This window comes from Dysidea avara, chromosome 15, assembly GCF_963678975.1.
Source record: "Dysidea avara chromosome 15, odDysAvar1.4, whole genome shotgun sequence".
In the NCBI taxonomy this organism is placed as follows: Eukaryota; Metazoa; Porifera; class Demospongiae; order Dictyoceratida; family Dysideidae; genus Dysidea; species Dysidea avara.
In genome coordinates, this window is record NC_089286.1 from 7,892,378 (window position 1) to 7,919,656 (window position 27,279).

The 27,279-nt window shown below is 37.1% G+C and overlaps 1 protein-coding gene across 3 annotated transcripts; it reads right to left on the reverse strand.

Annotated features, from left to right (window-relative positions):
• Positions 1 to 1,833: 1,833 nt before the first annotated feature.
• On the reverse strand, positions 1,834 to 26,353 carry LOC136245570 (uncharacterized). 3 transcript variants are annotated; one of them, XM_066037082.1, is made up of 2 exons: positions 20,982 to 21,892; positions 1,834 to 2,419 (listed from the first exon to the last, which is right to left on the reverse strand). In XM_066037082.1, the coding sequence occupies exons 1-2, from the start codon at positions 21,560 to 21,562 to the stop codon at positions 2,137 to 2,139; spliced, it is 864 nt and encodes a 287-aa protein (XP_065893154.1). In that variant the 5' UTR covers positions 21,563 to 21,892; the 3' UTR covers positions 1,834 to 2,136. The 3 variants fall into 3 exon arrangements, 2 of the variants coding, with proteins under 2 accessions (XP_065893154.1, XP_065893155.1); XM_066037083.1 differs by lacking the exon at positions 1,834 to 2,419 and adding an exon at positions 26,238 to 26,349 and having other exon boundaries at positions 20,487 to 21,551; XR_010695942.1 differs by lacking the exons at positions 1,834 to 2,419; positions 20,982 to 21,892 and adding exons at positions 25,811 to 26,186; positions 26,238 to 26,353.
• Positions 26,354 to 27,279: the final 926 nt, after the last annotated feature.

Here is a 27,279-nt window from a genome sequence, read left to right on the forward strand (position 1 = left end):
GACCAGACTTCCTTATTGGTAAAGGAGAATGCCAGGCAGATGTACAGATTAATGATTGTAAAATTGTCCTCAGATGCTTCACTATATATTTATACCCTATACTTGATTTCATAAACCCCTTCTAGATCTACTACTGCTCGGTTGTGTGAATTCTTTAGTCACCAACTATGTCTGATGATTTCAACAGCTGATCTAGGTAATGAAATAGTGTTGACACTTGACACTTCTATACAACATTACAGAATTGAAATATTCTGTAACAATAGTAAATAATTGTGATATGAACTTACTACTGTATACACTTGAATATTGTATTGTCTTGAACAATGTTATACCTCTTAACCTTATATTGACTGTAGCATGTACACATGGTAGCTTGTACTTACATGCATAGAATTAAAAAAAGTTGAGTATGCCATAGACATAAGCCACTTGTTTAGAACATAACAAGAAATATATTTTTATGTCTGTAAACTTAAAGTAGCCACTATACGGCATGCTTAGAAACTACGTAACTACACAATGCAGTTTATATAGACTACAGAGTACTACTCACTACTGCAGACAATACAATTGGCCAATTATGTTCTGCTGAACATACAGTCGAGTTTAACACTCTTCACCAAAAAACACTGATCATGACAAATCCTATAGCTATTATTTTCATTGGTATTTGACGATGTATCATCAGTTATGGAAACTCCATCAATATATGCATTATGCACAATCAATGGATTTAGTAGGGTACTTGAATATGTTGAAAGCATCAGTGTGGTATATATGAATATATACACATTTCAGTATAGCAACAATTTTGCATGAATGAAGAAGTAAACAGATTGGCATGCACTCATGTACATACATTTAATAGCACACAAGCATAATTTATGATCATGATTGACAAGACTGGTCACAAAAAGTGAACACAACTTCTGTAAATATCCCTACATAATTATGCCAGTTGAGATTCAGAAATATGTTGCCAGCTTTAGGATATTGCTTAGTAATTGAGCCAGTGTGTTATGAACAGTACAACAGCTTAATGGTACATGTGGTATGCATGGGTAGTGATTTGTTCTCCCAAGTATAAGCATCACATGCAAGCCCATTTTGAGTCAACTCCAGTTGATCTGTAACATGCAGGAATGATATATACTTGCAGTGACAGGTCAAACGTACTTGCCGGTCATTAGGCTCAGCATCATTTTCAGTTATCATTCCTCTTCTTGTTTAAGCATGACTACTTAGCTGCTCTATTGTGTAATAACTGCATGAGAGCATATGTATGAGTAGTTAGCCACACTAACTACATACGGATGTATGTACATATTGCATGTAGCCTTTGCATTGTAGTAAGCAGAACTCCCTCACACTGTATAATCCTTGTCTAGCCCTAATGCTAAATCAACTAACAAATAGATACTAACTCTCATGATTCCAACCAACTTATGCACTTGTCTTAATTCTACACACATCATAATCAAATCTAAAACCCAACCATATGCTTATCGTGCATGTAAGTTTACTGGTTGATTGTATATTCCTCACAATTTGAGAAGGCTTGAGCCAATTATGCTTTTAAAAAGTCTATTAAGCTTTTGACCAATATGATCTAAAATCAAGCTGATTATACTCAAATTAGATCACAATCACGATCAAGAGTTGATTATTTTATTACAGTATATCAGTGTTTGCTGACTACTGTATTAGAGTTTGTGACTGCTTTATAAGAGAGTACATCAATCTTATTCCTGCAAGGTGTGGGAATAATCAGCCAAGAAGTTAATTATAACATTTCATGCTAATGCATAAGGTATTCATCTTTTACTGTCATTCTGGCATGAGCATTGCACATTTTATTTAAAATTTGAAAGTGTCTTATTTTGCTTGCATATGATGTTTAGTCAGCTTATTTATAGCAATTATGTCAGCATAGTTGGTGCAAAACTATGCTTGGAGTTTTAAAATTTTTTATTTGCAACAGTTTTAGCCACTAGAAACTGACCAAGTACTATGGTGCTATGAATGCAAGAACAACTAATCTTTGTGTTACTGTACATTGGCCTAAACCTACCAAAAGTAAACTGTTTGCACATAAACTACTAAGTCAGCTTACAAGTCACTAAAATTATGTCCCTACTGAATGTATAGTTTGGTTTCTTTCACCAGGACACCTTCATCTCGAAAGCTCTGATCATAACAAATCCTAGCTTCAATATTGTTGTCACTGGTTAGTGGTATTTGACGATAAAACCATGGCAGGTTGGGTTCTGAACAGCAACTGTTTTCACTAGGACAATCTTTACCATCCCACAGAGGGTCACGAGTAAAATATGTGCCACTGGGAGGATTGCCATATGATCCAGACTCACAGTAGTAGTTCTCATGGACAAATGATGTTGGCAAAGTACCACCATGCCTGGCACATGGACAACTACTGCTATGTCCATACAGTCGATTGCAGAATTCTTGAAAAAAGTATGCCGTACCGTGAGTGTTTCCGTAAGCCTCCTTGTGAGTAAATTTTATTGTCCTTGCCACGGATTTAACAGCAATTGAACCACACTAATCTTTTTCCTCAATCCGGCTGATCCGGCGTCACTACAAATAGTTTTCTAGCCCACGGAATGTTTACGGCACGGGAAGAGAAATTTCAACAATTCTGCAATCGACTGTACTCATTAAAACCTACCCCATAAGACCAGATGTGCTTCCTTGGTGTACCGTAAGTTATGGAAACTCCATCAACCTATGGGCCATCAATAGATCTGGTACCATAGTAAATAGCTCGAAACCCATCAGTGGTACCCTTCTGGTAACCTATTACCATTCCACATACTCTACTGTAAGGAACTTGGTGAGTTGAGAATTGAGCAGAATAACATCCAGCATTATCACTAGGAGCTCTACAAGCTGCAACAGGACTAGTAATCTTTTTCCATCCATGAGGGCAAGAGTCTTTAGCAGCATCAATGTCAGTTACCCTCGTCCAACCTTTCTCTCCACCACATTCCAGCTCCATATCACAATATACAAAGTTAGGAGTAGTACCAATAACTATCACATAGTAGCCAGACTTGCCATGACAGTATGGATTCCAATGGCGGATCCAGGATGGGGCATTTGGGGCAAATGCCCCCCCCCCCCTTCAAGAAATTGCATACAAGATCGAGATACTCTAATAGAGCAGTCAGTTACTCTAATAAAGCAGTCACAATGTTCATGAGGCAGTGTAGCTTACCTATGAAGCTATAAATAGGATTTTATTTTACATAACAGACATGATATATTTGGTAAAGGATCACTAGCTATTATTGTTGTGACCTTTTTTTTTTTTTTTTTTTTTTTTTGGTCTTCAACTGTTTTTCACCCCCCTCTTTCCAAACTCTGGATCCGCCCCTGGATTCTTCTGGTAAATATCTCTACAGGATTCTCCAGGTAGTGTAGGAATAAAGCCATATTGTTTGTCAACTTCACCAGCTACTACAGCTACAATAGCAGCTAACACTGCTACCAAACAGCAACTAAAAGTCATTGAAAAAGTATAAGTCACTGACAGAAAATCATACAACTGTTACTGAATAGTGTGAATGAAATTATTTAAAAGCTATTGACTAACCACCATACTACCACCATAAAAGGCAATGATTACTTTATATGTACAAACAAATTTTATATTAAGGAACAAGTATTACATACAATGACATCATAGACACTAATAACACATCCCCTTGAGTAGCATGATGGAGCTGCTACAATAGCCATGTGTACTTTCAGTTTCACAACTTTTAATTTCAACTTCCAGTTTCATAATTATGCAAAACACACATACCAGATAGGCACTCAACTAACTATTACACTATCCACTTTCACTGCCTAATCTTTTGTAAAGTCACCAAAACCAGGTGATTTACAATATGTAGTTACACAAGACAGGAGCTTGTGACTAATAATTAGTTACCACCCCCATGCATACTCAGAAGCGAAGGCGATGGATGCCTTCATGCAGAACTGGGAAACCATTTTTAGGGTTTGCCAACCTTCCATGGTGCCTGACATATTGCTGCCATACCAAGGTGAGAAACCAAGCAGTGAGGATAGTACTAATAACACCTCTGTGGAAAACCCAACTACGATTCCCACTGGTACTGGAACTTTTGGAGGACTACCCTTGGAGGATTCCCCAACAACCAGACCCGGTATCAATGACAACATTGTTTAAGCCATACAATAGCTGATTGCTTTGAGACTTCAATGCACAATTCAAATTAATATCTAGTCCCCGTTATTATGAATACAGACAAGCATAAGAAAACTCAGAAATTTTTCACACTGCAATAAAAGGCACCTAATCACGAGGTAAATCTTAACCAAATGCATAAAACATGTACACATGTGAAAGAAAATGTGCAAAAAATAGCTGCGTGCAGACAAAATATCATTAATTTGGGATAGCTTTACATGTATTTCACAAAGTAAGCATTTTAAAAGGATGGCCATGGAGGTATAATAACCACACATCTACATAGTTTTGATGTCAAGTAAAGAACTTGGTCTTTTTTACTTGATTCTTGTGAATCAAACTTTTAGAAGTGTACTTATTACAGATATCTAATGTGAAATTGAATGAGCCTTATCCGCAATTACGTCACAACGCGAAAATGGCGAAAAGTGTGGGGGCCTTTTGTACAGAAAGCCATTGGGAAGAAACCAAAAGCAGACCGTAGGACTACTCGAGAAGTACGAAAATGCGTGCCCCTACATAGTAAGATAGTTAATAAGCCTCACCAGATTTTTCTCATGCTTTCTTCACGTGGAACATCTTGAAACGTTATCCCTTCCATACAAAGTATCCCACTTGGCCCCCACACTTTTCGCCATTTTTGCGTTATTTTCGCGTTGTGACGTAATTGCGGATAAAGCTCATACACATGTATGAACACACACATGTATGAACACACATGCAGGGTGTTTTGTTTAAGTCTGCTACTCTTCAATATCACAAGTTCACTATTTAATTTGTTTTACACAGCAAATCTAGCTATACCATGGTTATTTCACAGCACAGGGTTTCCATGAATCTCTAATAGGTTTATGATTTCTCAAAGTGCATGTGGAGTTAAATAACATGTCATTGGGATTCCATACAAGAGCCATGTTTTCTCAGTTTCTTTGAGATATCAGAAACGAAGCTATGTATCTGCATATATATGCTATGTATTCCACATAGAAGTTGAAATAGCAATTTCTTGCTGTAATACTATAACAAAGTTCTTGCAATCATTAAGCGGACATAATTTTCTCTTTTTGATTGCTAGTAGTGCAAAATTTTACCTGAGATACATTCTAATACAATAATTTACAGTAGCAAAACCACTATAAAGTGACACTGTTCAGTGCTCTAGAGCTTTGTCGAGTCAAACATTTGTGCATTGCAAGTACCAGCAATTTGCATTCTGTTATACATAAGCTAGTATTGAAGTTACAATAACATACATATTAACTATCGACATGCCACTACTGACTTGGCCCATATAGTGACCAGTGGTTTGTCTGGACATCAACTATCACTATTATTGGTCCATAATGTGTTGATTTGAATTTAGTTATTGGACAGGCAGCTTATGCTGATTTGTCCAGCTAAAAGTTACATACACAAATTTACATAATCTAATTTTATTGGTTCAGGTTTAATAGAAATGATTCCAGGAATTTAGATTCCATGATTCTGATAGGGAGACTGTTCCAATCATGGATTGTACAGGGAAAATAACTGAATTTGTATGAATCTGTCGATGAGGAGGGTAAATGTAGTGTATGTCATGGAATCTCCTAGTAGGTCTTGCAGTAGTGGTGTAATAGGATGGAATCTCTTTCAAGCTGTAATGCTATAAATAGATTTATAATAAATGACAAAGTCAATGTAAGTACGTTATTAAACTGTCATTGGTATTTAATTCTTAGCCATTTCAATAGCTTTCCAACAACACCTAACAAGAAAGCCACTCTTCCAAACCAGCTACCGTATATACAACAGAACCGTCTGGCTAAGCAATTTCCCTGCCCCACAACAGGTAATTAATTAACTCTATTGACAAACAGTTGTTAATTTGTTATGTCCTTTAGCCGTTTACCACAATGCCAAGAATTTGTCAGCTTGTGCCAACCACATTAAGTCACTTTACTACTACCACTGCAAGGGTGTAGCCAGGATTTTTTGAAGGGGGTTCCAACAGCAGTATTGAGTTACCAGAAGCAGGGGTCTGGGGGCGCAGCACCGAGCTGCTGAGAGACTTTCAATATTTTAATGAATCAAAACTCAACTTTATGCAAAACAGTGCATTAATTATAATGCATATAAATACCCCTGGTAGTAGGTGGGGTCTATTCTACGGAACGGAACGGAACGGAACGGAATGCTTTCTCAGATTGAAGCTTGCAGCTTACCATTGCTGTACAAGTTATCAGTGGCACTTCCAGCAGGTAATCAAACGTACCCCAAGAAAGATAAAACGAATTTAAGGATCGATTGTGGGTTCTTGTTGGTTGTCATTAGTAACGAAGTACTAATTGTGGGAATACCTGACTCAGTGTGTTCATCTTCGGATATATCAAGTAGGGAACTTAATGCATGACTTGTTTTTACTAGTATGTGAGTTATTTTTATTTACTTGACTCTAGAATGTACAGTCTGAGGCCCAGCCTTTCTAATCGGCATAAATCAGTATGTGTATAGCTACACTACAAAGGAAACAAGTATGGTGACAAGCTGAATCAACTCAGTATAAGCAGAATCTAAAGGAATTTTGTGCAGTGTGTGAGGAGCAAACATTCAGATACCTCAAGGAGGCTATATTGTGTGAACATCAATGATTCATTAACAGAGTAGTGGACTATTGTCAGATATCTCAGCCTGAGTACTGAGTTGAATCCTGGATGGGGTCTATTTTACAGAATGGAATGCTTTCTGAATCAACTTGCAGCTTGGCTAGCTGCTATCATTGCTGAAATTGCATTTTATCAGTGGAACCTCCAGGAAAATGGAATAGGATAATTATAAAACATTAATTAAGTGATTGTTTAGGTAATCATGACTTTATTCAGTCTAATAAACAATATATGGTTGATTGAGTGAGGTATCACTTTCAGAATGTTCAGACGACCAGTGATGAGATGCATGGATTCATCGAATTTTTGTTGTGGTTGGAGGCATTAAATATCCAAAAGCAAACTGACTATATAATATTAATTCACTTTCTTTATATTTTCTCAATTTTGAGCCTGTATACAAATAATTGAATTTTCCTTGTCAATAGAAATCCTAGAATAAGATGGGAGAGAAACTTATCTTTGTTTACCTATACTGTACAACCAAGAGTTTGTAGTACTGATTTGTATGGGGGAGAGTGTCTAACTCTCAGTATGGCCTATACAAACACCCTGCGTAAAGTTCACCTTTCATCAAATCAACACCTTTACTGGGGGATAGAAAACTGTTGATTAGTGTTGCTGAAGAAGGTAAAGCCTTTGTTCTGAAATAAGGCCGAGGTGTTACTTTAAGCAGGGTGTTTGGTGAATGCATTCAAGTTAGACACTCTCCACCTTATTATGAACTCTTGGTACAACTTCAAAGGAAAATGAAGAAAACATACAGATGAATCAATAAAATCACTACAGTAAGGTGAATTACAGACTAGTGAGATCTTGGTTAATTAATGACTGGTTGGAGATTAAGTGTGGTAGCTTCTTGTTCTTGAATATGTTGCAAAGTGGAAGTACAAATCAAAATGGGATATCTATTTCATTATGAAAAATTTGTATACGTAAATAATCTAGCATTACTATTTCATTTGTCCTCCACTTAAACATGCTACAACAGTACTAGTGTCAGTAGATTGGCAGTGAGTCTACCTTGAAATCTCAACTCTAGAGTAGATCCAACACAGGACAGCCCGCACTGTAACAAATACATGTGATCCCATTGTAATTTCACGGACCAGCTGGACTGGGAATCACTTGAAAATAGACGAACAAATTTAACCTGTTTTGTTTGAAGTGAAGCATGTGAAATGTTACACTTAAGAAATTCTAGGATTCTTTAGGTGGTATGTAATTAATGTGAGTGTTCCATTTCAGGTCTGACTAGATACATTGAAATTACACACACATCCTGATCCAAATCACGTTTGCCTGGTGGCTACAGGCATGGTTTCACATGCGGCTTATAAGGCCACTCCAAATAAAATCTCTGTTTCCTGTCCACCGCCTGCATCTACTTACTGTCAGCTCTATTATATTCCATTATTCCGTATTCTTCCATTATTTTCCGGTTATTGTTGCATACTGACAGGCTCATTTGAAACCATGTCAGCTCACGTGTCAGCAGTGCTATCAAGTCTGCACAAACTTCACGTTTGTGCTATTTTTGCAACCTCAAAAGGAAGGAACAAGTGTAAGCATACTTTTATGCAGCTTTTTATGATTGGGCAAGGCAAATAATGGCTTGAAAAGCTGTCAATCTTATAATGAATAATGGAAATGAACCGCCCGCCCGCATGCAAATATGCTTGAGTCCAGGACGGGAAACAGAGAATTTATTTGGAGTGGCCTAATAGAGATTTGGCTGATCTTGGACTTTTGGCATTTAGCCTGATTCAAGGCTAGCAGTCAGACACATCCTTGAATTGTGCAACAGATAAAATCAGCTCACTATTGAATATGGCATTAGTCCATTGCACCAGCTGTTAATATATAAATAACTCCATGCATACACTTCAGTGATGTTGCAGAATATACCCTCCTTGCGGTCTGCCAAAATATTTGCCCCTCACACACTGCACAAAATTCTTCAAGTTTTAATTCAGCTGGCTCTTTCCTGTTACCAGTATCTTCCTACTTGCTTTATTTATACACTGACTTATGACTTGAAAGATCGGCCCAGACTGTTTTCTAAAGTCTAAATAAGAAAAACAGCTCACATAAAGTTCCCTTCCGTATGGATGAACATCACTGATACAGCTCATCCCACAATAATACTTCGTTACTAATGACAACCAACAAAAATCCACAATCGATCCGTTAATTCTTTTTATCTTATGTTTAATCACCCACTGGAGATGCCACTGCTAACTTATAAGGGAAGTTTCAGCAATGGTAAGTTGCAAGCTTCAATTTGAGAAAGCGTTCCGTTCCGTGGTTTAGTCCATCATTCCGTTCCATTCCGTTCCGTTCCGTTCCGTAGAATAGTCCCCACCCTGGTAGTACTAGATGAAGCTACCTGGTGCATGGAAACAAACAGCATAACATAGCTATAGAGACACATATAGTAATCCATAGGCGGCGGAAAGGGGGGGGGCCTTCGGTCTACTGAGGGGGGGCTTAGCCCCCCCCTCAGAATGATATCACACCGAAATTATCTCAGTTTCTTGAAGACCGTGATAAACACTGTAAAGCGCTAATAATAATAATAATAATAATAAAGATCGAGATACTCTAATAGAGCAGTCACTCTAATAAAGTAGTCAGTGTGTAGCGAGCTATGTAAGGATTTTTATGTAGTTTATCAGCTAGAAATGGTAGCTGGTGAGGTGGAAAACTCTTGTCAGTTGGTTGTGACCTTTTTTTTTTTTTTTGGTCTCACCTTACCAAACTATAGAAATAAGTCTGGGTCAGCTCAACGGAGCCCCCCCCTCATATCAACTACTTCCTCCGCCGCTGTAGTAATCTGTAACTGGTATAGGAACCATGAAACCACTGATACAAATGGAATGTCTTACAATTAAAACACTATAACTACAAATATGCATAGCATGGATTCATTCTGCATGCCCAACGGTGATAAATTACTGGAGTTCTAGACTATATATCTTTATACACATGCACACCAAAGCTATAGCAGTATAAGGTCATGCTCAGCCGGTTTTGCTTTTAATGTTAGAATGTCTGAAAAACTCCACTAATGAAGTTCCTTAACATATGGATATTTACAGGCATGTTCTATTTAGAGTACAGTGGAACCTCTCTTAACAAACTCCCCGAATTAAGGACACAATAGAAAAACCTCCATAATAAGGACAAAAATTTTGGTCCCAACAGGTCTGGTTAATACATTTTTTATCTTTGAAAGAGGAAAACCTCTATACAATGGAACCCCCCTATTATGGACATTTTAATTGGGACCCAGACGTTTTGGCCACTTTTTGCTGTTATATGTTTCCTCTTTCAAAGGTAAAAATGTATTAACCAGACCTGTTGGGACCAAAATTTTTGTCCTTATTATGGAGGTTTTTCTATTTAAAAATATATATATATTTGATTAGCAGAGCCCACCTGGAGCATGAAGCTAATTTACAAGTACAATTACAAATATGAATTATAGTACCTGTTCAGCAAAGTTCTGAAACTATCTAATTGATCGGCATGAACAATATCTGAAGGCAATCGGTTCCATTCGGGAATGGTGCGTGGAAAAAAGGAACACTTAAAACAGTCTATGGTATAGGCTGGTAATGGAGAAACTTCATGTCATTTCTTGATCTGGTGGTAGTAATTGGTGATCAGTGGCGGATCTAGGAATTTATAAAGGGGGTTTCCAGTTTAGAAGGTGGAGATATATATTGACATGAGATACGCAAAAGTTTGCACTACATCGTCTGGTTTGGTAAGGTGAGACCAAAAAAAAAAAAAAAGGTCACAGCCTAGTAATAGTACATAAAATATATTAAATGACTTCCTACACACTACTTTAGTAGCTACTGTGACTGCTCTATTAGAGTATCTCGATCGAGATGCACGCCGCGATAATTAAAACATTCAGTAATTGTTACGCAATCATTTTTAAAGGGGGTTTCCGTGGAAACCTTGAAACCCCCCTAAATCCGCCACTGTGATTTAGGGGGGTAGATAATTTGTTGGAATTTGTAAGATATTATTGATTATTTTATAAAGTAAAATTAGACGAGTGCTCTCTCTTCGAAGTTGTAAGGTTGGCCACTTAAGTGATGACAACAATGAACTAATACTATCTCTAACATTCCTTCTCCAAGGTTGGTTCAATACAAAGTGAGCTGCTCTATGCTGAATCATTTCAATTGTGTCCTTAACTAGTTCGGGGAGTTTGTTAAGAGAGGTTCCACTGTATAACAACAAAAGTGGTCAAAACTTCTGGGTCCCAAAATGTCCGTAATAGAGAGGTTTGTCACGCTGCAGGTGGTCCCCCGCCGCAAGTGGTCCGGCCGGACCAACTAGAGCAGCTCAGGTATTTCCGACCACCATGTACTTTCGGACGCAATATTTCCTAGAGGAGCAACAAGACTCGATCAATTATTACACTATTATGAAGACCTATGACTATAACCTCCATATATAAAATATAAAAGGATTCGGTTGCATCGTCTGGCTGCAGTGACCTCGGAAAGCCACTGTCCAAAAACGTCGATGCTCGGACAACGACATGTGTGCTCGGACCCCACCCTCTACACCCTTCCCATGCAACTTCAATAGCTATTGTGTGGTAGTGGTTGATAGAGCTAACCTTGATCTACCCCATGATATAAGCAGATTAGATTTTTATTAACTGGTATTGTAGATAGCCGGTTTTTCCCAAAGGTGGTAACTTGATCAAACGTCGGACGCAAAAAATCATTATATTTTCGGACTTTTCATTTATTTGTGATAATTTTGGTATTTTATGCCTTTCAGTAAAGCACTAGCTTAAAAGGCTTTAATTGCAGCAATTTAAACACAGGTATAGGGCGTTTTTCGTCAATTCTAGGTGGAAGAAGCCAAGCTACATATAGCTGTAGTATAGTACGTCTATACAAATTAGCTAAATAAGGCCACTCCTCTTACTCATTTCACATTTTTCATATTATTAAAATCAATTTCAGATAGTGGAGGTCAGCAATAAGCTGTAACAGTGTGCAAAACCTTGCTACCGCATATATGACTGTTCTATTAGAGTAGTTTATTGGTTGAGCGAATTTCACTTGTTAACTTTCGTGTTGTAAGCTCCTGTATTTTCCTAGAATTTGTTCTGGAGCAAGTCATAGACGTTGGGTCATGCAAACACGAAAACCTGTAAAATTTAAACAGCAAAATTTGCTCAAAATATAAACTACTCTAATAGAACAGTCATATATGCGGTAGCGAGGCTTCACACACTGTTGTAGTTTACTGCTGACCTCCACTACCAGAAATTGACTTAAACAATATCAAAAATGTCAAATGAGTAGAGAAGTGGCCTTATTTAGCTAATTTGTATAGACGTACTATAATACAGCTATATGTAGCTTGGCTTCTTCCACCTAAAATTGACAAAAACACCCTATACCTGTGTTTAAATTACTGCATTTAAAACATTGTAAGTTAGTGCTTTACTGAAAGTCATAAAATACCAAAATTATCACAAATAAATGAAAAGTCCGAAAATATAATGATTTTTTGCGTCCGACGATTGATCAAGTTACCACCTTTGGGAAAAACCGGCTATCTACAATACCAGTTAATAAAAATCTAATCTGCTTATATCATGGGGTAGCTCAAGGTTAGCTCTATCAATCACTACCACACAATAGCTATTGAAGTTGCATGGGAAGGGTGTAGAGGGTGGGGTCCGAGCGCGCATGTCGTTGTCCGAGCATCGACGTTTTTGGACAGTGGCTTTCCGAGGTCACTGCAGCCAGACGATACTACCGAATCCTTTTATATTTTATATATGGAGGTTATAGTCATAGGTCTTCATAATATTGTAATAATTGATCGAGTCTTGTTGTTCCTCTAGGAAATATTGCGTCCGAAAGTACATGGTGGTCGGAAATACCTGAGCTGCTCTACCGTGCCTCAAGTAGTCCGGCCGGACTACGTAAAGTTGCTGCAGATGGTCCGCCCTGCTACAGATGGTTCCCCCAATGAAATCTCCACTATCAACCTCCCAGTCACTACTAGTTCAACGTCTTGATCAAAACGCACTGCCCTCCACAAAATATGAGTCTTGAAGTAGTGAAGCGGAATTTGAGTAATGCATACATGATCTATATTCTTACACCTGCCTTCTGTGTACACCCTCCAGTGCCTAACTGGTAAAGTAGATAATAACAACAATAACCATAAGTTATAGAAACTCCATTTGCACGCGTGGTTCTTAATTCGTGTGGCGCGTTGTGGGCACCGGTGTCCCTTTCGATCCCCCCCCTTCAAATATACTAACAAAACATACTCTAATAGAGCTGTCAGTCAAATAGAACAGTCACCACTATGACATGGCTTAGGTAACTTCCATCACTTTGGTGTAACTTGTAATGCTCAATTTACCATCTCCACTTTCCAGAGGCCATGCATGACACACCAACTGAACAGTTGGCTATAGTTCTCTCAGTTCTATAATAAAACATGATTTAATCTCTATACTCTGATTTAGGCTTGCGTAAGGGTTAGACAGCTGTTCTATACTAATGGTGAAAACCATTAATTCACTTGGATATAGACTTGGACAGCGATCGGGAACTACTAGCTGCATGTTTCACGCCTCATATGCGGGCTTCAATAGCTATAAACAATAATTTTTTGAACATTCCAGCATACACTAAAATGTCAGTTTCATCGAAAATGGTATATACAGGCAGGCTATAGCTGAAGAGTTCTATTCTTAGTCTAAGACTAGTCTAGTGTGTAAACTTCAAACTCTCCATAATGATTAATGATACTATATAGAACTAATGCAGTATGGTGACCTTAAGTGGTTCTTACAAGCCAATAAGTTAGTAAACTTAAAGTGTGACATGTAATAGTTTAATTGAATCACCGCACACAATGGTTTTATTGTTCTATACTGGTCATATCTTATACCTTATTTACTTGGTTAAACACTGTAGCATTTATTACCTCAGTTTCAAAAATCGATATGGTGGCTATTCAAACTTGACCACCTCTCAATGTTCAAAAACAATTAATGTTTAAATGAGCATATAATAGGCTGGATTTTTGAGCACTGCTCAAAAGCATAATAGGCTACTTTCAAAGCATGATAGCTCAAGCCTACATAGCAGAGAATAACCAAAGCTACTGCAAAAAGGGCAATGAGCCTAAGCAGCATGCATGTAAAAACACAACTTGGCTAGTTGAAAATAAGAAATCATTTGTTCAGTTATGTAGATTCTCCATTTTAAAATCTGTTATTCACTTTAATTTAACTTGATGTGCTTTTCAGTCACTTGGAGCAACTGATTGTGACAACCAGCAAGGATTAACATTTTAGGACTTATACGTATGTAGAAAATCAGGTATACATTTACAGCAGATACTGTATACTCAGTGATGTTACTTAACAGTTGTCAGCAGACTTGTGTGTGTGTGGAATCAGTAGAGGTCACTGATAAAGACAAGTTGAATGAGTTGTACAAGAATTTTTTGGGATGAAAAGGAGGAATTGTATTTTAATTTTATTTCTATTGTGATAATGAGTCAGTGCTATGTACTTTCAACGCTTTCCATTTCTTGAATCCTGCATGTAGTTAAGATTCATACCAGCATTGGCAAAATTTTCATTTAGTGATATCCATTGTTTCACCCATAAATGTGTGAAAGCATCAGTGTTATGACCAGACCACCCTCAATGTTGACCAGTGCTATGGTAGGTATAGGTTAGGATGATTACCAATCAAGTTAAATAGCTAATTACCAAATCTGAAAGCTTCATGCACTTGATGTCCATGCAACTGTTTAAGTTACTTTCACCATTTTACACAGGATCGTGGGTGTCACATGGTTATACAGGAAAGGTTTTACCATGTTCACAACAATACTTCACAAAAGCACTGACACACAATTCATTGTGAAGATTGTACTGGCCACTCAAAGTTGCAAGACTCTAATAGAGTATACATGCAATATAAAATAATATTATTAATTAAGTGTGAATAAGTTAGTTATTGATCACATGATCATTACAAACAATTATCCTTGAAAATGATATCTGGTATCTCTTTTGCTTGATATTATGACATTCTTTACTTGTGCATTATACTCCTTGACTATGCAGGATAATGGTCAATAGCTGTAAAGAGCTCAAACTGTACTTTAATTATAGATGGTGAAATTGCAGTTCCAGTTTACAACTGCTACATAGCTGTTGATTCAGATGGCACTGATCTTCCTGGTGACTTAATGACTACAATATCAGCTCATCGTGGACTGCATTATAGTGTTGTGCATGGGATCAGTGAAGGTGTTACTGTACTTGTATGAAAATCTGGCTCCTAATTCAATCATGCTTCATGTCAATGTCATAAGGTTACCTTTCCAAGAACCTCTTATAATTGCATTTACATGATGTGTATTTAGCCATTATACTTTTCATAATCATTTAGATAACAATGTAGCTGTAATGTGTGGATGTGGGTACATTATATGCTCTGCCAGTGGATTGTGCCAGTCATCTTCAATACTGTGAACACTAATAGTTAGTAAAATTTTGTTATTATGTCATATATATGTAATTTATCTTGTCGGCATTAAGCTGCAAGTTTAATTGTACAGTGAACCTCTCTATTATGGACATTGTGGGACCCAGAATTTTTGGCCACTTTTTGCTGTAATATAGAGGTTTTCTTTTCAGAGGTAAAAATGTATTGACCAGACCGTTTGGGACCAAAATTTTTGTCATGATTATGGAGGTTATTTCCATTGTGTCCTTAATTCGGGGAGTTTGTTAAGAGAGGTTCCACCGTATATAGCTAGCTATATAGTGTTTTTAACCCTAATGTTTACAGCACTGAGCTGATCCAGGGTTTATCACCAGTATATGTAGGGATCTGTGCCCCATGCATGTAGACGCTATAAAGCTTTTTGCAGAACAAAATATCTTGAATGGTTTGGATCATACTGCTTTTTATGTGGACTCAAGAGTTGTATAGGGGCATCAAAGTGACAATCATGCCAGCAGATTATTATTATAGACCCTAAAGAATGGCATACACAAGATCGCATACATTTCATTTGCAAGATATCCTTAGCAGGCTAAATGTAACAATGCAACTGTAGATGTTAGGTGACTGTTCTATTAGAGTATTGACTGACTGCTCTATTAGAGTATCTCGATCCGAAGTTGTATAACACGTACGCATACTAGTAATTATAAGGCCACCTCGAAGGCCACAGTGGAACGGGAAGCTAGGTCGGCACAGTGGGGCATTTTGTGCCTAGCCCTACGCCTTCTCAAAGATCTATGATCGAGTCTATGATAAAACCAGTGGGGGACCACTTATGGCAGAGGGGGACCACTTATAGCAGAGGGGGACCAACTGTGGCGGTGTAAGTTGTCTGGGGGGGACAAGTTGCAGTGCCGCAAGAAGTCCGGGGGGACCAAGTATGGTTGCTGCAACTGGTCCGGGGGGGACCGATTTTGGGGGGACCGGTTGTAGCATGACAGGTTCCACTGTATACGTGACTGCTCTATTAGAGTATATCGATCTTTTCAAGAGGACTCGTGCTTTCTCTGTAAATCCTTCCCTGAGAGATGAATGCAAGCTTTATCAATGGTTGTGCTGTGCCATACACTATTACTCACTCATTTGTCCTGCCACACCAAATGGTGTGTTAGAGTCCTGCTGTAAACTCAAAAGTCTAAATTTTACAGAGGGGTTCCTAACACCCCCCCCCCCCCCCCCCTCCCCATCCTTCCTACGCCCCTGCACTGTAAATGTTTACAATGCCATGATATATTCACCATTAAAAAATCTGTTCCAGTTATCTTTAATTTATCAACTTGCCTTTGTCCACCTAAGCTAAAAGTGAGTACAGTTATATAAACACCAAGCAACATACCTGCACACAACCACAGCATACAAGTGTCACTCCACTTCTATCTTCTTCTCCATCCTCTTTTTGAGTAGCATTGTTATGTGATGAATTACATGAAGTATGAAATGTACATGGTGGCTCAGAAAAGCGTTCCTCACCTATGGCTAGTTATATTATACATACAACAGCCATTAGGCAGAGTGGTGCTTTTCTTTACCAATGCGTAAATAACACACACATGCACACACATTAATATAATTTGTGCGTACTTCTCACATTCCATTTTCCTCTTGACATAGAAATGGAGGATAACAACCTACTTGATGATCAAGATGTTACACTTGTCCCAAACATCATTGAAACTCCCAACACTTTTGCCCAAAATCTACTAAGGAGATTGGAAATAGCTCCCAGTAATGATGGAGTTGAGGCCACCGGCTGCTCATCCTCTATTAATAAAGTTATCCATTGTGATTCCCAATACTTCTCGGTTTTCACTATGGAATCCTCTACATCTTATATCACCAACTATATAAACAGTATCCTGGAAAGCATTTTCATTTCTCCATAGGATGTTTACAATGCTCTTATTTCCCTTGATCCTAAGAAGGCCCAAAGAGTTGACCAGATCAGTCCAAAGGTGTGGAAAGCATGTGCACCTGTTCTATGCTATCCACTCCATCATCTTTTCACTCAATGTTTAACTAACAGTGAGTTTCTCTCCCAAGGAATGGTTAATACATTCCATCACACCCATATTCAAATCTGGAGACTGTGCAGCAGTGAACAATTATTGTCCTATTTCATTACTATGCATATAGTGTCTAAAGTTCTAATATAATGAAACAATGCCATTTTAATACACACACACACGCACACACACATTATCAAATGTCCAGTTTGGCTTCCTACCAAACATGTCTGCTTTAAGACCTTTTTGAAATTTAGATATATCATTTGTTTGCATTTAAAGCTTCCTGAACTGTGCTAGCCACTAGCAGAAGTTGTGTTTGACCTAGCCTCACATAGCAAGTTATTAACTAAGTTTTGTTCACTTGGCATCAAGGGCAATCTATGGAACTGGTTTAGAGCATACCTTAGCTCCAGAAAACCGTATGTGTGTGCACATCAACAGTAGTTTTCAAGTATGGTGTCAGGTGTTCCACTAGGAAGCATTCTTGGACTATTTCTGTTTGCGTAATCCAGAACTAGTGACTTGCCATGATTGTATGGCTTTTTCTGGGTGAATAGCTCTACAAGGTTGTGTGTCAACAAATCCATAGTCTTTGTGAACCTTACCAGTCACAACAGCAACAACAACAATTAACACCACTACTAAGTACCAACTGTCTAATAGCCATTGTAAGTATTAAGACTAACTTGTACACCATTGTATACAGTATATACCATTAATTAAAGGCAATCCACAAGTATGTCATACAAACAAAGTTAATTTATTGCATCATTAACTTTTGAGTACACAACAATACCACAATCAAAACAGACACACCCAGTAGTTTATATAAGGGGAATTCCTCCAAAGCCAAATTGAGGATTTGGCCTTCTAGAGAGGAATGGCATAAGGTCAGTGGAAATGACAATGCATGGCTACTTGAAGAACATTTACCAATTGTATATAACTCTAACCACAAATTTACAGTGAATGTGAGCATTAATGAGCTGAACATTCCACCATCCCCTGACCTTGCTCCAGAAAGAGTTAGTAACAGCTTGCAGCCTTGTACCAACCAGTCACCTTCAGCAGTATGACAAGACTCCCTTATGTGCCAGGCAGGTGTGCAGATTTATGATCGTAGAATTGTCCTCAGATGCTTCATAGCCCTATACTTAATTTCACAAACCCCCTTCTAGATCTACCACTGCTCTGATAATATTGGTTGTGTGAATTCTTTAGTCACCAACTACTTCTGATGATTTTGACAGTGCTAGCTGATTTAGGTAATTGAGTAGTGTTGATACTTCTATACAACATTACAGAATTGAAATGTTATGTAACAATAGGAGATAATTATGTGATATGAACTTACTACTGTATACACTTGAATATTGTATTGTCTTGAACAACATTATACCTCTTAGCCTTATTATTGATTGCAGCATGTACACGTGGTAGCTTGTACTTACATGCGTATGCCATAGTCATAAGCCACTTGTTTAGAATATAACAAATGCATTTTTATGTCTGTAAACTTAAAAGTAGTCACTACATGCTTAGAAACTGCGTAACTACAGTTTATATAGACTATAGAGTCAACTACTCGCTAATGCAGACAGTGCAGTTATTCAATTATGGTTTTATAAATTACTGAACATACAATTTAATACTCTTCACCAAAACACTGATCATGACAAATCCTAGCTTCAAAATTGTTGTCATTGGTTAATGGTATTTGATGACGTACCATAAGTTATGGAAACTCCATCAACATATGCACAATCAATGGATTTAGTAGGGTACTTGAATATGTTGAAAGCATCAGTGTGGTATATATGAATATATACACATTTCAGTATAGGAACAATTTTGCATGAATGAAGAAGTAAACAGATTGGCATGCATTCATGTACGTACATTTAACACACGAGCATAATTATTGTGATTGACGAGACTGGTCAGAGAAAATGAACACAACTTCTGCAAATATCCCTACATAATTACACCAGTTGAGATTCGGAAATATTTTGTCAACTTTAGGACATTGCATAGTAATTGAGCCAGTGTGTTATGAACAGTACAACCGCTTAATGGTATATGTGGCATGGGTAGCGATTTAAGTAATTTACACAGTTGTTCTACCAAGTATAAGGATCACATGCAAGCCAATTTTGAGTCAACCCCAGTTGACCTGTAACAGGAATGATATATATATATACTTACAGTGACAGGTCAAACGTACTTGGTCATTAGGCTCAGCATCGTTTTCAGTTATCATCATTCCTCTTCTTGTTTAAGCATGACTACTTTGCTGCTCTATTGTACAATAATTGCATGGAAGCATACGCATGAATAGTTAGCCACACTAACTACATACATATGTACATACTTAATGTAGCCTTTGCCTTGTAGTAAGCAGAGTTCCCATGTGCTTATCGTGTATGTAAGTTTACTAGTTGATTGTATGTTCCTCACAATTTGAGAAGGCTTCAGCCAATTATGCTTTTTTAAAGGTCTATTATGCTTTTGAGCAATGCTCTAAAATCAAGCCGATTATGTTCAAATTTATGCTTTAGATTATGATCAAGAGCTAATTATTTTATTACAGTATATCAGTGTTAACTGACTACTATATTAAAGTTTGTGACTGCTTTATAAGAGTACATTGATCTTTTTTTCTGCAAGGTGTGGGAATAATCAACCAAGAAGTTAATTATAACATTATGCTAATGCATAAATCTTTTACTGTCATTCTGCATGAGTGTTTCACATTTTACTTACAATCTTGAAAATGTTCAGCTTTGTATTATTTTTTTGATCACCCGGTACTTGATGTAGCTTTTTGATCACTTGATCAAATTTTGATTTGGGATTAAGTACTACCATTAAACTTCAGAAAAGTGACCAAGGCCTGAAGTGATTGCCTCTTGAACTAAACTCCCCACTGATGCAGCCAGATCACTTTTTTTTTTGCATTTGATGCTTTGTAGCCAGCTTATTGTGCTTAGCAATTATGTCAGCATAGTTGGTGCAAAATTATGCTTGCATTTTTAAAAATTTTCTTTACAACAATTTTAGTCACTAGAAACTGACCAAGTACTATGGTGCTATAATGAATGTAAAAACAACTAATCTTGTGATACTGCACATTGGCCTAAACCTACCAAAAGTGAATTACTAGCATATGAACTACTTAGTCAGCTAACAAGTCACTAAATTATCTCCCTACTGAATGTACAGTTTGATTTCCTTCACCAGGACACCTTCGTCTGGGAAGTTCTGGTCCCGACAAATCCTAGCTTCAATATTCATGTCACTGGCTAGTGGTAGTTGACGATAAAACCATGGCAGGTTGGGTTCTGAACAGCAACTGTTTTCACTAGGACAATCTTTACCATCCCACAGAGGATCACCACTAAAATATGTGCTACCAGGAGTATTGCCATATGATCCAGACTCACAGTAGTAGTTCTCATGAACAAATGATGCTGGCAAAGTACCACCATGCCTGGCACATGGACAACTACTGCTATGTCCATACTCATTAAAACCTACCCCATAAGACCAGATGTGCTTCCTTGGTGTACCGTAAGTTATGGAAACTCCATCAACATATGGGCCATCAATAGATCTGGTACCATAGTAAATAGCTCGAAAACCATCAGGGGTACCCTTCTGGTAACCTATCACCATTCCACATACTCTACTGTAAGGAACTTGGTGAGTTGAGAATTGAGCAGAATAACATCCAGCATTATCACTAGGAGCTCTACAAGCTGCAACAGGACTAGTAATCTTTTTCCATCCATGAGGGCAAGAATCTTTAGCAGAATCAATATCAGTTACCCTCATCCAACCTTTCTCTCCACCACATTCCAGCTCCATATCACAGTATACAAAGTTAGGAGTAGTACCAATAACTATCACATAGTAGCCAGACTTGCCATGACAGTATGGATTCTTCTGGTAAATATCTCTACAAGATTCTCCAGGTAGTGTAGGAATAAAGCCATATTGTTTGTCCACTTCACCAGCTACTACAGCCACAATAGCAGCTAACACTGCTACCAAACAGCCACTAAAAGTCATTGAAAAAGTGTAAGCCACTGACAGAAAATTATACAACTGTTACTGAATTGTGTGAATGACATTATTTAAAGCAATCAACAGCCACCACACTAACACCATAAAAGGTATTGATTGCTTTATATGCCCATACAAATGTTATATTAAGGAACAAGTATTACATACAATGACATAATAGACACCAATAACACACGCCTTTGTATTGCATGATGGAGCTACAATAACCTTGTGGTTAATTCTACTTTCAGCTTCTCAACTTTTTGTTTCAACTATCAGTTTCATTATACCAAGACCACATCCTGGTTTTAGATCCAACTACAACTTATCCTTTAATATATATCTGCTGTAATTCAGCCTCAGAAGCAGTAGCAGCAGCAACAGCCAGCAGCAGCCAGCAGCAGTCAGCAGCAGCAGCCAGCAGCAGTAAGCAGCAGCAGCATTCGGCAGCCAGCAGTCAGCAGCAGCCAGCAGCAGCAGATACCAGATAGGCACTCAACTAACTATTACACTATCCACTTTCACTGCCTGATCTTTTGCAAAGTCACCAAAACCAGGTGATTTACATTACATAATGCAGTATACACAAGACAGGAACTTGTGACTAATGATTAGGATTACCCATAATGCACAACATTGTTTAAGCCTACAACAATTGCTCTGACTCCAATACACAATTTAAATTAATATCTAGTCCCCATTACTACGTATACAGACAAACATAAGAAAACTCAGGAACAGCAATAAAAGGAACTTAATCATGAAGAAAATCTTAACCAAATACATAAAACATGTGCACATGTGGAAAAATGTGTAAAGAATAACTGCATGCAGTGAGAATTACAAATATCGTTTGAGGTAGCTGTACATGTATTTCACAAAGTTAGCATTTTAAAAGGATGGCCATGGAGGTATAATAACCACATATCTACATAGTTTTGATGTCAAATTAACAACAATCTTCTTGGTGTTTTAGACTTGAGTCTTATGATAGAACTTAACAAATATCTACTGTGAAATTGAATACACATGTATGAACACATATGCAGGGAGTTTTGTTTAAGTCTGCTACTCTTCAATCCTATTTACATAGTAAATCGATGATCATTCCACAGCACAGGGTTTCCATATATTTCTAATAGTTTTATGACTTCTCAAAGTGCATGTGGAGTTAAATAGCATGTCACTGGGATCATGTTTTCTCTATTTCTTTGAGATATCAGAGACAAAGCTATGTATCTGCATAAAATTAACAAGCTATGTATTCCACATAGAAGTTGAAATAGCAATTTCATTTGCAATACTATAACAAAGTTATTGCAACCATTAAGTGGACATAATTTTTTCCTTTTGATTGCTTGTAGTGCAAAATTTTACCTGAGATACATTCTAATACAATAATCTACAGTATAGTAAAGTTACTACCAAGTGATACTGCTTGATGCTCTAGAGCTTTGTCGAGTCAAGCATTTGTGTATTGCAAGTACCAGCAATTTTGCATTCTGTTATGCATTGCTAGTATTGAGATTACATACATATATTAACTTTTTACATACCACTACTGACTAAACTTTCCCTGATACACCTAATTGCAAGCTTTAAAACTGAATTTTTACTTACTTTTTTTTTGTCTTTACTGTAGGAAGAATTAAGAGAAGAAAAAAAATTTAATTTGAAATATTTCTTATTGTTAAAATTATAGTTGTGATGAAATATTACACGCCAAAAGGGTAACTTGTAACATAGCTTCTGCAGAACTTTCCACATTATGAACTCTATAATGGATAATCTGTATATAACACATAGCTATTGGGAGATTTGTAATACAGTTGAACTTCCCACAGAATGACTTGTAATGTAGCTGAACAATATATCCACAGGGAAACTTGTTTGTAGCTGAATGCTCTACAGTGTGACTTGCTATGTAACTGAACTATCTATAGGGTGACTTGTTATAGCTGAACAACCTACAGGGTGACTTACTCATAGCTAATCTCACTACATGGTGACTTGTTTGCAGTTGAATTCTCTACAAGATGACTTGTTTCTATATAGCTGAACTTCCTACAGAAAGACTTGGCAATGTAGCCAAAGGTGAAGCATGGCTGAACTCTCTGCAGGGTAACTTGTAATGTAGCTGAACTCTCTAGCTACCAGTAATTATAATGTAGCTGAACTCTCTGCAGGGTAACTTGTAACATAGCTGAACTCTCTACAGCATGACTTGCCATTTGGGTCATTCCATACCAAATCAACAAAAAAATCCGGACCCCTTTCGATTTTCATGAAATTTGGCAAAAACATGGACCCTTTCAAGAAACTTTCTCACACCATAGTTTGGCTCATTTCATTGGCTCCCTTTAAGTTATGACCATTCAAAGTTTCTGCTCAAAATTTTATTTCGCTTACACATCTTCAATAAAATGGCCATAACTTTGCTTGCAATTCACATAGAAACTTTTAGGTTAGATTTTTGAAATCCATATTATATTCTCTTTCAGGTGATATATAACATTTTATAATTGCTCAAAGGAAAAGGTCAAACCACAAAAATGTAGCTTTTTCCTTTGATCTTAATTTTCAAAATTAAATATTCTTTAATTAAATTTATTTTGGTTTTCATGTTGTTCTAATACCTGTCATTCATCACTGTGAGTTCAAAGTTGGAACCAATAGTAGATCATGAGTTATAAATGTTAATGTGTAGTCTTGTAATTACTGTTGTTTGTATGGTTCAAGTATGCAAAGATGCAATACCAATTGCAAGTAACTTTATATAATACTATCTAATCAAAAACAGCTAAGCTGTAAAAAAAGGTGCGGCCTCCAAAAAGACCATGGTGAAAAAAGATGTGAAATCCAAGGTGGCAGCCAAGAAATGGCTGTGATGGTAGGTTAATGGTAAAAATTTTAATAACGACAATTCAGGTAAATTTGGTGCTGCTTGGTCTTGGCACAAAATTCACCTGAATTGTCGTTATTAAAATTTTTACCATTAACCTACCATCACAGCCATTTCTTGGCCGCCACCTTGGGTTTCACATCTTTTTTCACCATGGCCTTTTTTGGGGGCCACACCTTTTTTATAGCTTAGCTGTTTTTGATTAGATTTCACTTCTTTTTGTATTTGTATACCACAAATGGGGATTTTTTAACCTATCTTTTTTTCTTTACCACAGGAAGAAAAAAAGATGAAGCAGATGTTAATATTTCTGATTTTATCAGTAAATGAACAAATTATATATATATAATACATATAAATATTATTTATTACAGAACACTCTACACGGTGGTTTCTTTATAACTGAACACTCTACAAGGTGACTTCTTCTAGCTGATATTTCTACAGGGTGATTTGTTTGTAGCTGAACTCTCTACATGATGGTTTCTTCGCAGCTGAACTCTCTGCAAGGTAACTTCTTCTAGCTGATGTCTCTACAGGGTCACTTGTTTGCGGTTGAACTCTCTACATGATGGTTTCTTTGTAGCTGAACTAGGCACCAGCCTATTATGCTTTTAATTTTGCCTATTATGCTATGCTGCAGTGCTCAAAAAGTTTGCCTATTATGCTCATAATTATGCTCAAACTTTTTGCTACAGTTCCCATGTGTTGTTACTTTCTAATGGATAATGATAAACTTTGGCTTATGAACAACTGAAATGTACTCGTTGTGCATTAAGAATTTGGCTACATTGTAAACTATAATAACAGTCATGTCAAATAACTACTTAATGCCATATGAGTGGCATGAACTGTTCTATTATTGTAAGTCAACCTTTTTCTGTGGCATGCATTTTTGCTTACAGTATGACAATTATTCTGCCTATTATGCTAGCATTATGCTTGATGCTTTCAGGAACCTATTATGCTCAAAATTATGCCAGCATAATAGGCTGGTGCCTAAGCTGAACTCTCTACAAAGTAACTTCTTCTAGTTGATGTCTCTACAGGGTCACTAGTTTGTAGCTAAACTCTCTACATGGTGGTTTCTTTGTAACTGAACTCTCTACAAGGTGGCTTCTTCTAGCTGATATTTCTACAGGATTGTTTATACTGTAGCTGAACTCTCTTCATGATGGTTTCTTTGTAGCTGAACTCTCTACAAGGTAACTTCTTCTAGCTGATGTCTCTACAGGGTCATTTGTTTGTAGTTGAACTATCCACAAGGTAATTTCTTCTAGCTGATCTCTGTACAGGGTGAATTGTTTGTAGCTGAACTTTCTACAAGGTAACTTCTTCTAAATGATCTCTCTACAGGGTGATTTGTTTGTAGCTGAACTCTCTACAGGTGATTTGTTTGTAGTTGAACTCTCTACATGATGGTTTCTTTGTTGCTGAACTCTCTACAAGGTAACCTCTTCTAGCTGATGTCTCTACAGGGTCACTTGTTTGTAGCTGAACTCTCTACGTGGTGCACAGCAAAAATAGTGTTCCAATACTACCTATTCTAACCCCGTCTTTATTCAGTATTGAAACAACTATTTTTAAAAAACTCCTTATAATGAGACAAAACAAACTTCAAATCTATAAATGACTATAATGTTATAGGCAAGTCGTTCACAGAATCAACAACGTGGTGTTGGGTGTTGATTGGGGCCATGTCATCCCAATGGTCACTACGTCATTGACCTACCCGTTTGAATGCCGCATATGGATAATTGTGAATGTCAGATGACGTACCTTTGATCAGCACTCCAAGTGTTGACGAAGGTGCTGAGGACGACTTGCCTATACGAACTGGACCAGACCCTTTTCCTTGCCCTTTTCAGTACGGGCGCTTATAATCTCTAATCGATAAGCCCCTGCGCTGAAATAGCGGTCTGGCCACGCGAGACTATCGTTTGTCTTGATGTCACAATAATTTTATACATTGTTGGTTTGTTAGTAAAGTTAATTTGTTCATGTTTTGTAAGAAAACCCAGTAAAAGCTTATATATACTCAAGTAATTTACCCCTTATCAAGCTCAGTTGTATATTGTTTCTGATTATGACGCCAAGTCTATTATACAGTAGTGAAATATTGAACTTGATGACATTTTGACTAGCTACAGCAACTACTACTGCTACTGTTACCATTTAATGCTGATTGTTGATATGCAAGTACGTATTTTGATACACAAAATTAATGTAGCTATAGTGGAAACTGTCTAAGCCAATCAGGGCCAATTTTTTTGCCTTAATATGCAGGTAGCTATTTATATAGTTTTATGTGCATACATGTCTTACTAGAACAATTTAAAGTTGGCCCTTAATAGAAAGGTGGCCTTTTGCAACAGATGGCCACTAAGACAAGTTCCACTGTAATTTGAAACACTTACAAATAAAACATAATGTTATGTAGCTGCATTCTTTGTTCTTAACACAGGCATGAATGTTTCAATATTGTAATCTACTAGAGCTTTTCTAACAAGTAGTAATGAATGACTGATGCAGTATTAACAGTCTTTTCAACTTACACCTTCAAAAATTCAATTGTGTACTGATATCAATACATCAGATTTCATTGCATATCAAAGTTACATGTGAATGATTGTAGAGACTGAAATGCAATATGCACCACTTTCAGTCTCAACTTTTACTATAGCACTCTAATTTAACTTTAAAGTTAATCGCCTTGACCCTTTCTTTAACTGATTATTGATGTATTTCACCAAGAGTTTATAATATATATATTATGAACTCTTGATTTGACTTAAATCTATAAATATGCATCAGTGTGCAA

What these genes read in the sequence shown, in the direction of transcription:
- LOC136245570 (XM_066037082.1), bottom strand. Translation starts at nt 21,562, where the DNA reads ATGACTTTTAGTGGCTGTTTGGTAGCAGTGTTAGCTGCTATTGTGGCT. An exon ending in AGTAGTTGTCCATGTGCCAG is followed by an intron (nt 2,420 to 20,981) that starts GCATGGTGGTAC and finishes TCCATGTGCCAG; the next exon opens with GCATGGTGGTACTTTGCCAA.